At 43.8% G+C, this 14,673-nt stretch overlaps 1 protein-coding gene across 1 annotated transcript in view; it reads left to right on the forward strand.

Moving 5' to 3' along the window:
* The window catches only part of COL27A1 (collagen type XXVII alpha 1 chain), a 151,035-nt gene that overhangs the window by 68,947 nt on the left and 67,415 nt on the right, over positions 1–14,673 (forward strand). Inside the window, exons 15-23 of the mRNA XM_087944256.1 lie at positions 1,292–1,345; positions 1,736–1,780; positions 3,118–3,171; positions 3,861–3,914; positions 4,820–4,873; positions 10,219–10,272; positions 10,652–10,705; positions 11,827–11,871; positions 12,076–12,129. Of these exons, the coding sequence (XP_087800382.1) occupies positions 1,292–1,345; positions 1,736–1,780; positions 3,118–3,171; positions 3,861–3,914; positions 4,820–4,873; positions 10,219–10,272; positions 10,652–10,705; positions 11,827–11,871; positions 12,076–12,129 (468 nt within the window). The remainder of the gene's footprint in view (positions 1–1,291; positions 1,346–1,735; positions 1,781–3,117; positions 3,172–3,860; positions 3,915–4,819; positions 4,874–10,218; positions 10,273–10,651; positions 10,706–11,826; positions 11,872–12,075; positions 12,130–14,673) is intronic.

A 14,673-nucleotide genomic window follows, 5' to 3' on the forward strand; every position in this document is an offset into this window, starting at 1 on the left:
CTCAGCGGCTAAGACGCCGAGCTTGTCGATTAGACAAGGTCGGCAGTTCAGCGGTTCGAACCCCCAGCGCCGCGTGACGGAGTGAGCTCCCATGACTGGTCCCAGCTTGTGCCAACCTAGCAGTTCGAAAGCATGTAAAAAAAAAAATGCAAGTAGGAAAATAGGGACCCCTTTGGTGGGAAGGGAACAGCGTTCCGTGCGCCTTTGGCGTTTAGTCATGCCGGCCACATGACCACGGAGATGTCTTCGGACAGTGCTGGCTTTGTAACAGAGATGAGCCAGAAACGACTAGCACATATGTGTGAGGGGAACCTTTACTTTTACTTAAGGTCCTTTCCAGTTCTACGATTCTACAATTCTAAATTCTATGATTCAATGACTTCCAGAAAAATATCAGGTTGGGGGGAATCCCAACCTGTCCCTTCGGCTTTGTCACGGAGATGAGTACTGCCCCCTAGAGCTGGAAACGACTAGCATGTATGTGCAAGGAGGGGAACCTTTACCTTTAACTGGGTTTTAAGAGAAACACATCATCTATGTACATTAAAGCCAACCTTTTTAACACATTCTACGTTGGAAAATATTTAGACCTTCATCGCCATACTCTCACCAGTTGAGTTCCCCATATTTCCTCCCCTTGAAGCTGAGTATCCCACTGGCTGTGATTCAACTTCTATCTTTCCATGCGGGCATTCACTATTGTTTGATCAGACCTGAGCCCGCTTGTTTTTATTCCGGCTAATTTATCCTGGCCAGCTTTGTGAAGCCAACTCTTTTCCAAGAAGGCCCCTGTGAAGAGTTGCACAAAGAAGGGATCTGTTCTTCAGAAGGGTCCAACTCAGTGTACAGCCATGTGATGTGTACAGCCAACTCAGTGTACACCTTCCAGCCATGTGATGTCCCCGTCAGAGAGTATCCTGTTCATTCATCCCTACTTGGAGGCGATCTGAGGACTTAGTCGATGTGCTCCAGACTCTGCGAAATTTCTGAATGTCAAAGACAATCTTTCTTGTCTTTGACATTGTCTTGTACATAAATTGCTTCTATGTACGTGAGTGTGTAAAAAACAAGAGATTGCTTCGGCATTAAATCTGTGGAACTTTGCAGCATTGTTCATACACTGTAGACCCACAAAAGGGCCATTGCTTTGTAGCGTGAGACAACCTACAATCTACCTAGGTTTCCACCTCCAGAAGATTTATCTTAGAAAATAAATGGAAGAGGTAGCTCTTGAAGGCACCAGAAGGTGTTTCTGGCTATCTTCCAACCTAAACCTCTTCTCTCTCACCAGGGTGATGTAGGTGTTCTTGGAGAAATGGGGTTCCCAGGACCAAAAGGACTAAAGGTGAGTAGAAGAAGTCCTTTTTCTTAGTAGACTCCAGATCTCCTCTGGAGAACTGGGAGATAGGATCACTTCAGGAAATCGAAGGAGAACTTGAGGAGACTCAGCGGTTGAGCCACATGAATAATAGGAGTGATAACCTGAAGAGGGATAGCAAGGGAAATCCAGGGCTACTTTTAGCAAGGATGACCTAAATTCCAATGTCATGTTTCCAAAATCCAGCCTACCAGTTTTAATTTTGGTGGTGTTCCAGGCCAGCTGGTTAGATCTGAACTTTCCCCGTGATTAGATGAAAGCCTTTCCTCTTTTAAGTTTCCTTGCCTTCCCTGTCCAGAGGAGGACTTCCAGAAAGAAGGTTATATGAGATTCTTTCTCTGTTTTTTTTCAAATCAGGGGTTAATGGGAAATCCAGGAGAACATGGACTGAAAGGTGATAAGGTGATCTGAATATTCCCTTATTGTTTGTTGTGATTTCTTTGCATGCAGAAGCTTGTTGCCGTCCCATACTTCTCTTCTCTTCTCTTCTTCTTCTCTTCTCTTCTCTTCTCTCTTCTCTTCTCTTCTCTTCTCTTCTCTTCTCTTCTCTTCTCTCTCTTCTTCTCTTCTCTTCTCTTCTCCTCTTCCCTTCTCCCTCTCCCTCTCCCTCTCCCTCTCCCTACCCTCCTCCTCTTTCTCCCCTCCTCCTCCTCCTCTCCCCTTAATTGCCCTCCACTTTCTTTCCAGAGCTACAGCATGGATCTGCAAGTTTTCTACAACTAATATACTCTTGACTGTTCAACAACAGTTGGTGGCAAAAATGAGGGAGCGGGGGGAACAGAAGTTTGGGGAGAAAAACCTGGCCTTTACCTCTACAGATGCATGTACTTGGTTAAGTGGCTTCTGTGGTTGTGGCTGATCAGACAAGTGCAAACCATTTGGGGAGCCACCAGAGTGTCAACCTCTGGGCTGGGCCAAGCTCAAGATTCTCAGGGTACACAGAAGTTCTCAGGATACATGGAGGTCTTCTGGAATCCTCTTTGTTCTTGGTTTCCAACCCAATTGGGTTGGAACGGTTGAGGTCAGACTTTCTTCCTCCTTCAGCAAGAAGTCCTGGTGGCATCTGAAACTTCCCGTCTTGCTTCAGATGGAGCAAGGCATGGCAATCCGAGACCCGCTCTGTTGCCAGGGGACTCAGCCCGTCTTGAAATATTAACTCAAATCAGATGAAAAGGCTGGATGGTAACTTATTCCATCTGCTGTGTCTTGCTGACTTGCAAAAGCTGGAGGAGGAGGAGGAGGAGGAGGAGGAGGAGGAGGAGGAGGAGGAGGAGGAGGAGGAGGAGGAGGAGGAGGAGGAGGAGGAAGAAGAGAAGGAGGAATGTTGTCCACCGGTTGGCAGCCCACCGGTTGGCGACCGCTGATCTAGAAGTTCTTATAAATCCTGTCCGCATTGCACCTTTCACTGTTGTGCATTTTTGAGGATAAATAACTCCCAAGTTCCATTCTTCCCAGTTAGTCAACCACCTCCACCTTCATTTACTTCTACAAGATTAATTATACCAGTCAGTTGTCCAAAAATCTAAATTCACTAGACAACACATTCTGAAGAAACGCACCTCATGCAACAGTTATGCCAGCCATGCTCTAATCTTGTTTTTGCCACCAATCCTGGTTGTGGAAAGCTCGAAAAAGCATGCCATTTCCCTCCATCCTCTAAAATCCCTCTTGAACCCTGGACTTGTGTTGTGTTCTTGGTGTGTTATTTGTTGTAACTTTCTTTGGTGATGTATATCCAGGGTGAGGAAGGGATGGCAGGCATTCCTGGAGAAATTGGTTTCCAAGGGGACAAGGTAAATTCAATTATTTTCTTCTCTCTCTCTCTCTCTCTTTCTTTTCTCTCTCCCTCTCTTTTTCTTTCTTTCTTTTTCCCTTTCCCTTTCTTTCTCTTCTAATCTTTCTTTCTCATTCTCTCTCTCTTTCTCTTTTTCTCTGTCTCTCTCTTTTTTCTTTCTCTCTCTCTTTGTCTCTTTATCTCTCTGTCTCTGTCTCTCTTTTTCTTTCTTTCTCTTTCCCTTTCCCTTTCTCTCTCTTCTAATCTTTATTTCTTTCTCATTCTCATTCTCTCTCTCGTTCTCTTTTTCTTTTTTCTGTCTTTCTGTCTTTGTCTCTTTCTCTCTCTCTCTCTCTCTCTCTCTGTCTCTCCCTCTCCCCTCTCTCTATATATAGACCAAGACTTGATTTTATTTGAATGAATAAAAATGATTTAGGATCTCCGGGCGGGAAAGCAAAATCTGCAACGTTACTGAGTCAGATCTTTCGCAGACAATATCAAAGGTTCGATTTGGCAATTGACACAAATAGCCAAGTCAAGATGTAGAACAATTTAACTTGGGAGTGATTAGTCATTTGATGGACAGGAATCAATGGAAGATTGAGAAATAGACCGAAGGCTACGGTTTGTTAAGAGTATATTGGAACCAAGTTAATTTCTTGGATAGGTAGCTTTACCCATTCTGAAGATTTCTGCTCCCTGTTTTAGGGTAGCCAAGGATTGCCTGGGATCCCAGGAATACGAGGAAAACCAGGCCCAATGGTAAGTAATTGCTTGAGTTTCCCTGGAAGGAATTCGTTGTATTGGTTAGAGTGAGGAGGAGAACACTACTGTGGTCCTTCAGATGTTACTTGGATGCAATTCCTATCAGTGGTAGGATTCTACATTTTTTCCTACTGGTTCTATGAGAGGACGCTTTGCGTACTGCAACTGGTACGCCAGACTGGTCCTAACCAGCTGAATACCCCCACTGATTCCTATCAGCCATCATTACAGCCATTGGTGAGGAAAGTTGTAATTCAACTCCAGGACATCTTGAGGCACTCTTTAAAAACCGATTGTCCTCTTGAATCTCCATGAAAATGTTTCATAGAACGTTCGAAAGACCACACAGTGAGGTCTGGACTCAAATTCCCATTTGGCCACAAAGCTTCTAGGGTAAACCTTGGATTGTCATGAGAGTTAAAGAGAAGCCAAAGAGAGAAGAATTGGAAAGCATGGTCAAATCCATGGGGGAAAAGAGGGTATCAGTGCTTTCAGATTTGTTAGCAAACACATTGCAACACACCTGGGGAAAAATGGAAATAAATACTGGCTGATATCCATAATTGTTTTGTGGAAAGCAAAAAAGACCTTGGATCTTCTTGAAGTACCCATCAGGATGGTGAACTAGGACTGGGGCAGTCCATGTTGGATTAATCATTAATCCCATGGGATGTTATGGTAGAGAAAACTGAATAGGGAGTGGTGTGTTGATTGCTTTGATCTTCTGGAGAAGATATAGAATGGAAATCAGATGAATGAATGGATCAATGAATGAATGAATCAACATGGCCAATGGAAAAACTAGGAGATGGTTAGCAATATCTGGAGATATTATCTTCCCTATTTCTTCCTAGCTAGATTAGGTCACCCTCAATGGTCACCCATGTGTTTGTTTCCTGCAGGGAAGAGTTGGTGAAAAAGGTCCAGCTGGAATTCCAGGTTCACCTGGCCCAGAGGTAGGTTCTGTCTCCAATTTGGCTTCTTCTTTTAAGGATCTGTATTATTTAGAGATGCGTAAAATATCTTAAGGCTGAGTTATTCCCGATTCTGAATATGCCATTCAAAAGGACCCGCTGGAAGGGTGCTGAAATCAGGATGTTTTGAAATCTTTACACCCTGTTCCTCTTCATCCTCACAAAGGTGAAATATTTCTGCTTTACCACTCTTCTCTCCTGTTCAAGAGGAATATCTACATATTTGGATACCTATATATTTGTCTGTCCGTCTCTGTCATCTATCTATCCATAAAAAGCTTCATTTCTTGAACTCTTCAGTCATCCGTAGAGGCCATTTTGGTTCACTGAGCAAACTTTTTCAGTAACCCCTTATTCGCCACTCTTCAAAGCAGAGACAGATAACATAATCAGAACTGGAAGGGACCTTGTAGGACATCTAGTCCAACCCCCTGCCCAAGCAGGAGAACCTACACTATTTCTGACCGATGGCAGTCCAATCTCTTCTTGAAAGTCTCAAGGGATGGTGTTCCCACAACTTCCGAAGGCAACTTCTGTTCCATGGGTTGATTGCTCTCACAATCAGAAAATTCCTCCTTATTTCCAGGTTGAATCTCTCCTTGATCAGTTTCCATCCATTGTTCCTTTTCTGGCATTCTGATGCTTTGGAAAATAGCTTGATCCCCTCCTCTCTGTGGCAGCCCCTCAAATATTGGAAAACTGCTATCCTGTCTCCCCTGGTCCTTCTCTTCACTAGACTAGCCATGCCCAGTTCCTGCAACCATTCTTCATATGTTTTAGCCTCCAGTCCCCTCATCATCCTGGTTGCTGTTCTCTGCACTTTTTCTAGAGTCTCAACCTCTTTTTTATAGTGTGGTGACTAAAACTGGATGCAGCACTCTAAGTGTGGACTTACTAAGGCCTTACAGAGTGGTATTAGTACCTCATTTGATCTTGATTGTATCTCTCTGTTGATGCAATTTAGGATTGCATTAGCTTTTTTGGCTGCCATTGCACACTGCTGGCTCCTATTTAGCTGGTTGTCCACTAAGACTCCAAGATCCCTCTCAAAGTTACTGCTGTTAAGCCTGGTTTCACCCAATCTATATGTGTAATTTTGGTTTTTCTTGCTTAAGTGTAGGACTTTACTTTTCTCTACATTGAATTTCATTTTGTTAAATATGGCCCAGACTCAGCACCACGAATGCATGTCTGGGTCCAGACAAACCAAGGTGGAAATTAACGGGGAAGTTGGAAGTCTTCCCAGATAGACTTAACCTGTCAGGCTAATTGCATACAATTCCTTCCCTTTGGAATTTAGCAACTCATGCTTAATCCAGCCAGCTCTGGCTTTTTCAGCAAAATATGATGACAACCCTGGCTTATTGCAATAGATAAATCCAGCCAATTCACAACCTAGCAGTGACTTTCCAAGAGGGCTTCATAGGGTTGCGTCACACGGCTAATTTACTCACTTGTAAAATACCTAAAATGTCCTAAAATCAAGTCCAGGTCAATTCCTGGCAGCATCTCCAAGCGGGGTGGGAAAAAAACAACAATGGAGAATTAACAATATCTGAGATAGATGGTGAACTGATCCAACTCTACATAGAGTTATTTCCAAGAATAACGTGTCGTGAATACTGAATTCCATCAAAAGGAAGCCAGGGCTATTTAAATATTTGGACCTTGTCAACGATGGTTAAAGTAACATCCTATAAACTTGGCAAGAAAGGTGAGGGAGAAGAATAGGAGGAAGAATTGGTTGGCCTCCATCAGCCATGCACAAAATAAATAAATAAATAAATCATTTGCTTTCTAGTTGAAATAAGAGTTTGAAGAACTCGTGATGAGATCCTGGAATGAGCCGCTGTGAATGAACGATGACTTTTGGCATGACGGTTTTAGCGTTTTGCTTTGTTTCTGCTTATCAGCCTATCTAATAACTGTGAAAAATTGGGATGAAGTTAAATAAAAAGCTGGTGTTTTTTAAAAAAAAAAAACACCACCATTCCTTTTTTTTTTTTCTGATGAAAAACCCTCCCGATTTGTTGATTTTTTCCCCCTCTGGGGATCATTCCATTAATCTGGAGTTCTCCATTTTGTTGGCTAGATAACGATAAAGAGATAAAGATCAAGAGATAAAGAGCAGTCCTGTGGTTTAACAGAGTAACAGAGTTGGAAGGGACCTTGTTGGTCATCTAGTCCACACACACACACCCAAGCAGGACACCCTCCAGCATTTCTGAGGGATGGCAGTCCAGATTTATTTGCAAAAAAATCTGTAACTGAGATTTCTGTGGCTCAAATTCTTGGCCGGTATAGTTTTTGGCAACACTGAAAAGACCAGAGTAGTGATAGATCATCACAGAGTAATTCTATCTATACAGCCGCTAAGAGTTGATAAGATCCCTTCCAACTCTGTTAATCTGTAATATTCTAATCTAACATTATTAAGGAATTATGTGATGTAAATGCTAGGAATTGGAGCTTCAGGCCATCTGAAGATGGCCATTTGGAGATGGCTATAAAAACTCTGGACCCTGGGTTTGATCAGTGGCCTGAAGAAAGTTCTCCACTGCATGTTTAATATAAGGAACTATCAACTTAGACATAGTGGTTTTGTGGCATTCTAAATTATGGAGCCTTGCATTGGTCAAGTTCTTGAGAACATAGTTCAAGGGTGGCTTCCAACGTTTTCAAGCCATGGAAGCTGTTCATTAAGAAAAAAAATCATTCCTGGAGCCCCCGGTTAAGAAGGAAAGCTCAAATGATAGAAAATTAGCTGTGCTGGAGCAAACTCATGTCATGATCCATCAGCTACTAATGGCATCTGAGGTTCATCAGAACGTGGCTTTGGAAAAACCCTGACTTTGGAAAGAAGAGAGCAAAGACTAGGAATATGAGTTGGGTGTCCTCTTCAGATATTTCTCTCTCTGGCCATAATGAGAATATATCTGCTGAACAAAGCTCCACATTGGTGATAGGAAGGGCAACCGGCCATTAACTGCTCTGCTAGCTCCGATCAGTTGTCCAGACAAGGGATTACGGGGCCGTTAAATGATGATGATGAGTTGGGTGTCCTCTTAGAGCTTTAGGAGAAGGAAGGTGGTCCAGCTCAACCCAACCTCTCCAGTTCCTAAAGAAAGATTGCTTGTCTAGTTTGGAAGATGGTTGAAGATGTTTGTCCCAAAGATGCTTTTTTTCCCCCCAAGAGGCAACTGGAGTTTCTTGTTTTTCTTTGAAGATGTTTCGCTTCTCATCCAAGAAGCTTCTTCAGCTCCATAGACATGTTGAAGACATGTTCTTCACTCTACTTCACTCATCTCCTCCCGTCAGACTTCTGGTATTTTACTAAGGCTTGGAACCTCTCTTGGTTGGATTGCCTTCCCTTTTAGTCATCTTTCTTCTTTGTTGACCTTGGACTGGACTGTGCCTCCCTTTGTTTCCTTGAGCTGAATGGATTGTGGGCGGAAAAAAAAAATATGGGTAGGCGTTCCAAAATCATGTGGTCTGCTAAGGAGCAAGTCATAACCTTTCCCTTCCTCCATGCCAAGCCCACTTCTGCCTTCTGTCAGCCTCGCTAAGTCCTGATTTATAGCCCTGAGAAAAAGGCGGGGAAGCAGCCACCTCAGAATTTGTGGAGAACCACACACTGGGCTACGAGGCAACGTTCGCTGGCCCCCATGCACAACCTTGGTTCGAGGGCCAAGAAAAATTGTAATCCACAATTTGGTTCGGTTTCCTGCGATGAACTTTTCCCAGCTTTTCCCTTTAGCTTTTCCCCTCCCCATCAGTTCGCATCCCAGTGAAACCAAAGTACAATGTCAACACAAAGGAAAGTCGGTATCTGGTGCCACCTCTGCTTTTCCGGATCTCTGTTTCTGCTTCTCCAGGACCATGTGGTCCTTCAGATCTTCCAACAGTGCAAAAATATTTGGCTCCATCAATCTTGCTTTTGGTTGTCCTCTTCTTCTCTTTCCTCTTTCTCTCCTTTCAGAGAAGAAGCCTATAATGCCTTTCTCAGGGTAGAAAGGTACTATATGTCAGGATTCCGGCAGTTACCCCCATTTAAATCATGAGTCTTGAGCCAAACTTCCAAAACTTCAAAAGGATTTATTGGGAGTTACCATGTCTGGCACTGCCTGGGTGCAGCTGACTCTGAGACACATAATTCATTGTCACCCTTGACCCTGGTTTCCCTCCACTTCTCTGGGTGTATCGTAATTCATATTCTCCAATGGGACACATCCATAGCCAAGAATCATCAATCATGCTCTCCAGTTAGAATTTTGCACAGCAGAAACTTCGGTCACCTAGTTAACTATCTTTGAAAAACTATTTATGGAAGGCACTTTCTCTTTCCAAGCTGCCACACTGCTCCGCCTCCCTTTCTGTTGGCAACTCTAAAAGACCATAGAAATATTTTGAGTTGACACGATAGACTCCTCCAAAGAGCTAGGCCTTCTTCATGTAATCTATCCAGACTATGAACCTCAAAAGATCTTATCTACTGTAAGTAACAAAGGAAGCAGAGGAGAGAGACCACAGCATGTTTTCTAGGCCATTTGGTTGACCTCAGGCTGGACAGCTCCTGAGACAGAAGATAGTCTTTTTCAAAGTTAGATATGGGACCTCTGTAACTCTGAATGGAGCTGTCCCAGGATGGTCTGTAGGGATTCTCAGCCATCCAAGTCATGGTTGTCCCGAAGGTGCTTTTTTCAAGAGGCAACTGGACTTTCTGTTTTTTCTTTCTTTTGAAGACGTTTCACTTCTCATCCAAGAAGAAGCTTCTTCAGCTCTGACTGGATGGTGGGGAATGGAAGGATTTATCCTCCTTGCAGACAGCTGGTCATTTGCCTCCTTTTAGAGGGTCGTTGAGGCCACTTGGAGGTTTATCTGTGTCCTCAGGGTCAGCTGAGTGGTGCAAATGGTTCCTGCAGTCCCAGGCTGGTCATTTCCCCCATTATTAGGGCGCAGTGGAAGATGAGACTTGAGGAACGGGAGGTAACGGAGTTTAAACTCTCCACATCTGCATTTTCCCCTTTTGACACTTGAATCAGCAATTTTAAATCTGCTTGAGTGAGATCTTGGAAACAGGTTATGCCTTAATGCGAGGAGCCAAATCGTTCCGGCTTAGTTTCGGCCTGGGAGTTGAATATGGTGCTAATTAATCCTTGGTCCTTTGACCAAACCTAAAGTAACCATCCAAGTTAAAATGTTTGGTGGGCCCCTGGAACTTGGCAGGCCCCCTTCTCTCCTTCTCTCTCTCCAAAGAGCTGACGCCCCCCCGCCCCCCCGGACTCCTGTCTTCTCGCTTATTGTCCTCTCCATTTGATGTTCTCCAGGGCTTCCCAGGAAGCATCGGCCCTCCGGGAGAAAACGGCCCTGAAGGTATTAAGGTGAGGGGGTGCCGCAAAAGGAATGGCTTTGGGTTGGTTTGGCAGTGGCCAAGGAAAGAGGTAAAGGGGAACGGCAAGGGGAGGGACGGAGAGAACCACGGAGATCTCCGTGGAGCGTTCTGGCCCGGCTTTCAGATTTCGTTTGGATTGGAACGGCTCCAAGAATGGGAGTTTCTTTCCCCATTTCTTTTTTCGGTTGTTGTTCTCCCTCCCCCACTCCCCATACACACACTCCTTTGGGCAAGAGAGTTGACATTGGATGCCGTCCCACAGCAGCGCGTGTTGGCAGCGTGCTTTTGCTCCGTGTTTTTGCAGGCCCACCGGGGTCTGTCTGCCTCTCTCTTTGGCTGAGCCTTTCCTCCTTCTGCCCCCTTTGCAGGGAAAGCCTGGCGCGAGGGGTTTGCCTGGTCCCCGAGGAATGCCTGGCCAAGAGGTGAGAGGCTGCTCCCTCCACGATGTGCATCTGTCTTCCTTTTTTATTTATTTATGTGTGTGTGTAGATAGATAGATAGATAGATAGATAGATAGATAGATAGATAGATAGATAGATAGATAGATAGATAGATAGATAGATATAGATATAGATATAGATATAGATATAGATATAGATATAGATATAGTGTGTGTGTGTGTGTGTGTGTGTGTGTGTGTATGTATGTATGTATGTATGTATGTATGTATGTATGTATGTATGTATGTATGGTATTCAGTATTTTCCCACATCATTATAGTTGTGCTTTTAAAGTTGTAGCAACGTTTCCGCAGAATCTCATCTGCCATCATCAGGCTTCTGTATTGTGTTCATCTTTACATACATACATACATACATACATACATACATACATACATACATACATACATATATATATATATATATATATATATATATATATATATATATATATATATATATATATATAAACATTGGAAGATTTTAGAGATTGATTTCCCCAAAGATGGCTGGACTCCCTTGCAGATTAAGTCGGCCTGTGAATGGATTTAGATTGTCTTAGGGTGGGGTGCTTTCTCCTGGCTGAGGGAGAACTTTCTATTAAATGTGTTTTTCTTTCTTTTCTTTTCTTTCTTTTTCTTTCTTTTCTCCTGTTTTTCTTCCTCCCTCCCTTCCTTCTTCTCATCTCTTTCCCTTCCCTCCTTCCTCCCATCTGTCCATCTCCTTCCTCCGCTCCTTCCTTGCATCTCTCCTTCCTTCCTTCCTCTCATCTCTCCTTCCTTTCCCACCTTCCTTCCATTTGTCCATCTCTCCTTCCTCCGCTCCTTCCTTCCATCTACCCTTTCTTCCTTCTTCTCATCTCTCTTTCCTTACCTCCTTCCTTCCATCTCTTCCTTCCTTCCTTCCTTCCTTCCTTCCTTCCTTCCTTCCTTCCTTCCTTCCTTCCTTCCTTCCTTCCTTCCTTCCTTCCTTCCTTCCTTCCTTCCTTCCTTTCTCTCTCTCTCTTTCCTCCCTCTCCTCCCTCCCTCCTTTCCTTTCCTTTCCTTTCCTTTCCTTTCCTTTCTTTTCCTCTCTTCTCCTCTCCTCTCCTCCCTTCCTTCCAGGGTGATGAAGGACCACCAGGTCCCTATGGCCCCCCAGGCGAACAGGTAAGAACGCAGGTGGTTCTTCTAGAGGGGAGGGTTGCCTATTACTGGGCCGCATTGCTTTCCATCTTGACTTTTGGCCAGTTCTCCCCTCGCAGCCCCCTCTCAAACTCTCACCTTCAAGCTGAACTTGGGGCCAAGAGCTTCCTGCTCTCGATGATGGTTTTCTTCACTTTGGTGTCTTACCTGCAACTTGTCTCCTTTTAGGGTCCCCCTGGGCAGAAGGGGTTTCCTGGCAAACCAGGCCCAGAAGGTTTAAAGGTAAGGAGGGCATCACCATGGGAGATTCAAATATGTTGCCAACAAATGTCACCCTTTTGGGTTTCCCAAGCTGTAAATCTAAAAGGTTGCATTTCACCCTCTCCTGGCCTTTGCATTCCCTTTCTTTCTTGAAAACTCCTTTTTTTCTTCTCTCTCTCTCTCTCCCTCTCTCCCTCCCTCCCTCCCCCTCTCTCTCTTGTCTGGAAATTACGACTCACCGTGGTTTCTGGGACAGAGAGAACCCTGCACATATTTTTGCAAACCACAGCAAATTTTTATGATTAGCCCGTTTCCCCCTTGCTTGTTCTTTTCTTTCAAAAATTGGTTAATTGTGTGATCGAGGGCAGCCTTCCTGGAGGGGGGAGAGAGAAAGAGAGAGGGAGAGAAAGAATGATAATAATAGAAAAATTGTGCAATTGAAAAAGTTGCTAAAAATGGCTGAAGTCCTCCCACCTCCTGCCTCCAAACACGCAATGCTTTAAAAAAAAAAAAAAGCCCACATTTTAACGGAGCTCTTTGGTGTGTATGTGTGAATTGAATCTGAAATTGTCACTTTCATTTCACACACAGTTCTTTTCTTCTTCTTCTTCTTCTTCTTCTTCTTCTTCTTCTTCTTCTTCTTCTTCTTCTTCTTCTTCTTCTTCTTCTTCTTCTTCTTCTTCTTCTCCTTCTCCTTCTCCTTCTCCTTCTCCTTCTCCTTCTCCTTCTCCTTCTCCTTCTCCTTCTCCTTCTCCTTCTCCTTCTCCTTCTCCTTCTGCCTCCTGGGCTTGCAGTATCCCTAAACCGAATAGGTTTCCTCTCTCTCTCCAGCTGGCCATTCTTTCAAAAGCTTTTTAATTTCTTTTTAATGCACTTTGGAAGCTGAGACATCTCAAAAGTTCACAGAGTAGCTTTTGCAATGCAGCGTCTGAGAGAAGGCAGCTGCTTCTGACCCAGACCTCTCTCTCTCTCTCTCTCTCATACACACACACACTTCCTCCTGTGCAGAAAATTGTGTGCAAAATTTTGCTTTTTGAATTTTCTTGGGCAGCCAAAGCTAGGTTTTCCTCTTGAAACCCTTTTCTCCATTTTCCGACGTTATGGTACAAAGATACTTTGGCCCAGCCTGAATCCAACCTGAATCTGATGCTGCATATTAAGCTCTTTCAAAGAATGCCTTTAGTGTCATTTGCGATCCATCCTAATCCAAGATCAGGAAAAGGGTTTTTCAATGAACAGACCCACAGAGTTGGAAGGGAAATTGGAGGTCTCCTAGTCCAACCCTGTACTAAAGCAAGAGACCCTATAACAACCCAGTCAAATGGCTGTCCGGTCTCTTCTTCAAAACCTGCAGTATTGGAGTACCCACAACTTCTAGAGGCAACTTCTGTTCCACTAGTTAATTGTTCTCACCATCAGGAAATAAGTTCTAGGTTGCTGCTCTCCTTGGTTAGTTTCCATCCGTTACTTCTTGTCCTGCCTTCAAGTGCTTTGGAGAATAAGTTGACCCTTTCTTTCTTGTGTTGGCCCCTTAGATATTGGAAGAATGCAGAATATGTCAAAATGCAGAATAACAGTGTTAGATGGGACCTTGGAGGTCTTCTAGTCTAGTCTAGCTCAAGTAGGAGATCCTTACCATTTCAGAAAAACGACTGTCCAGTCTCTGCTTGAAAGCCTCCAGTGATGGGGCATCCACAACTTCTGGAGGCAAGCAGTTCCACTGGTTAATTGTTCTCTCTCTCAGGAAATTCCTCCTTAGTTCTAGGTTGCTTCTCTCCTTGGTTAGTTTCCATCCGTTGCTTCTTGTCTTGCATTCCGGTGCTTTGGTAAATAGGTTGACTCCCTCTTCTTTGGGGCAGCCCCTCAAATACTGGAAGATTGCTATCATGTTAACCCTAGTCCTTTGTTTCGTTGTTCCAATATCGTGGAACAATTGAACAGTTTTTCAGTTCGGCAATTGCGGAACGATTCAGCGATTTTTCAATTGAACAGATGCAGAACGATTCGGTCATTTTTTAATTCAACATTTGTGGAACAATTCAGCATTTTTTTTCAGTGGATGATGGAGAAGATGTAACTTTGAAAAGAAAAAAAAAACCTATCACCCATCACCGTGGGAAGATGTTTTCCGCAGCTGAAGATAACTGAACGGCTAAAATTCCTATTTGTTCTGCTTACCCACTCTCTGCTAGGACGTGATCTGAGGTTAATCCGTTAATTAACAAGCTTGAAACGAGCTAAAATCATTTGCGTATGGTTTGCTCTCTGTCCTACTTCTTTACTTAGAGTCTTCCCCAACCCAGTCCTCTCCAGTTGGATTACATCTCCCATCATCCATTCAACGGCCTCCCTTAATTGGTTCTGCTGGGAGGTGTAGACCCAATGTTTGAAGAATACCATTTTGGAAAAACCAAGGAAGAAAAAGAAGAGAAATGAAAGAGGTGGGGAGAGATGAATGAAATAGACCTCTTGATGTTCCCCAGATGCATTGAACTGCAGCTCCCATAAATTCCAGGGAACGTGCTCCTGATGGGCTTTGTATTCCAAACATCACGAGTCTTTTGG

Source organism: Notechis scutatus, chromosome 15, assembly GCF_049901735.1.
Source record: "Notechis scutatus isolate UNSWTSFEM ecotype Mainland chromosome 15, rNotScu1.2, whole genome shotgun sequence".
In the NCBI taxonomy this organism is placed as follows: Eukaryota; Metazoa; Chordata; class Lepidosauria; order Squamata; family Elapidae; genus Notechis; species Notechis scutatus.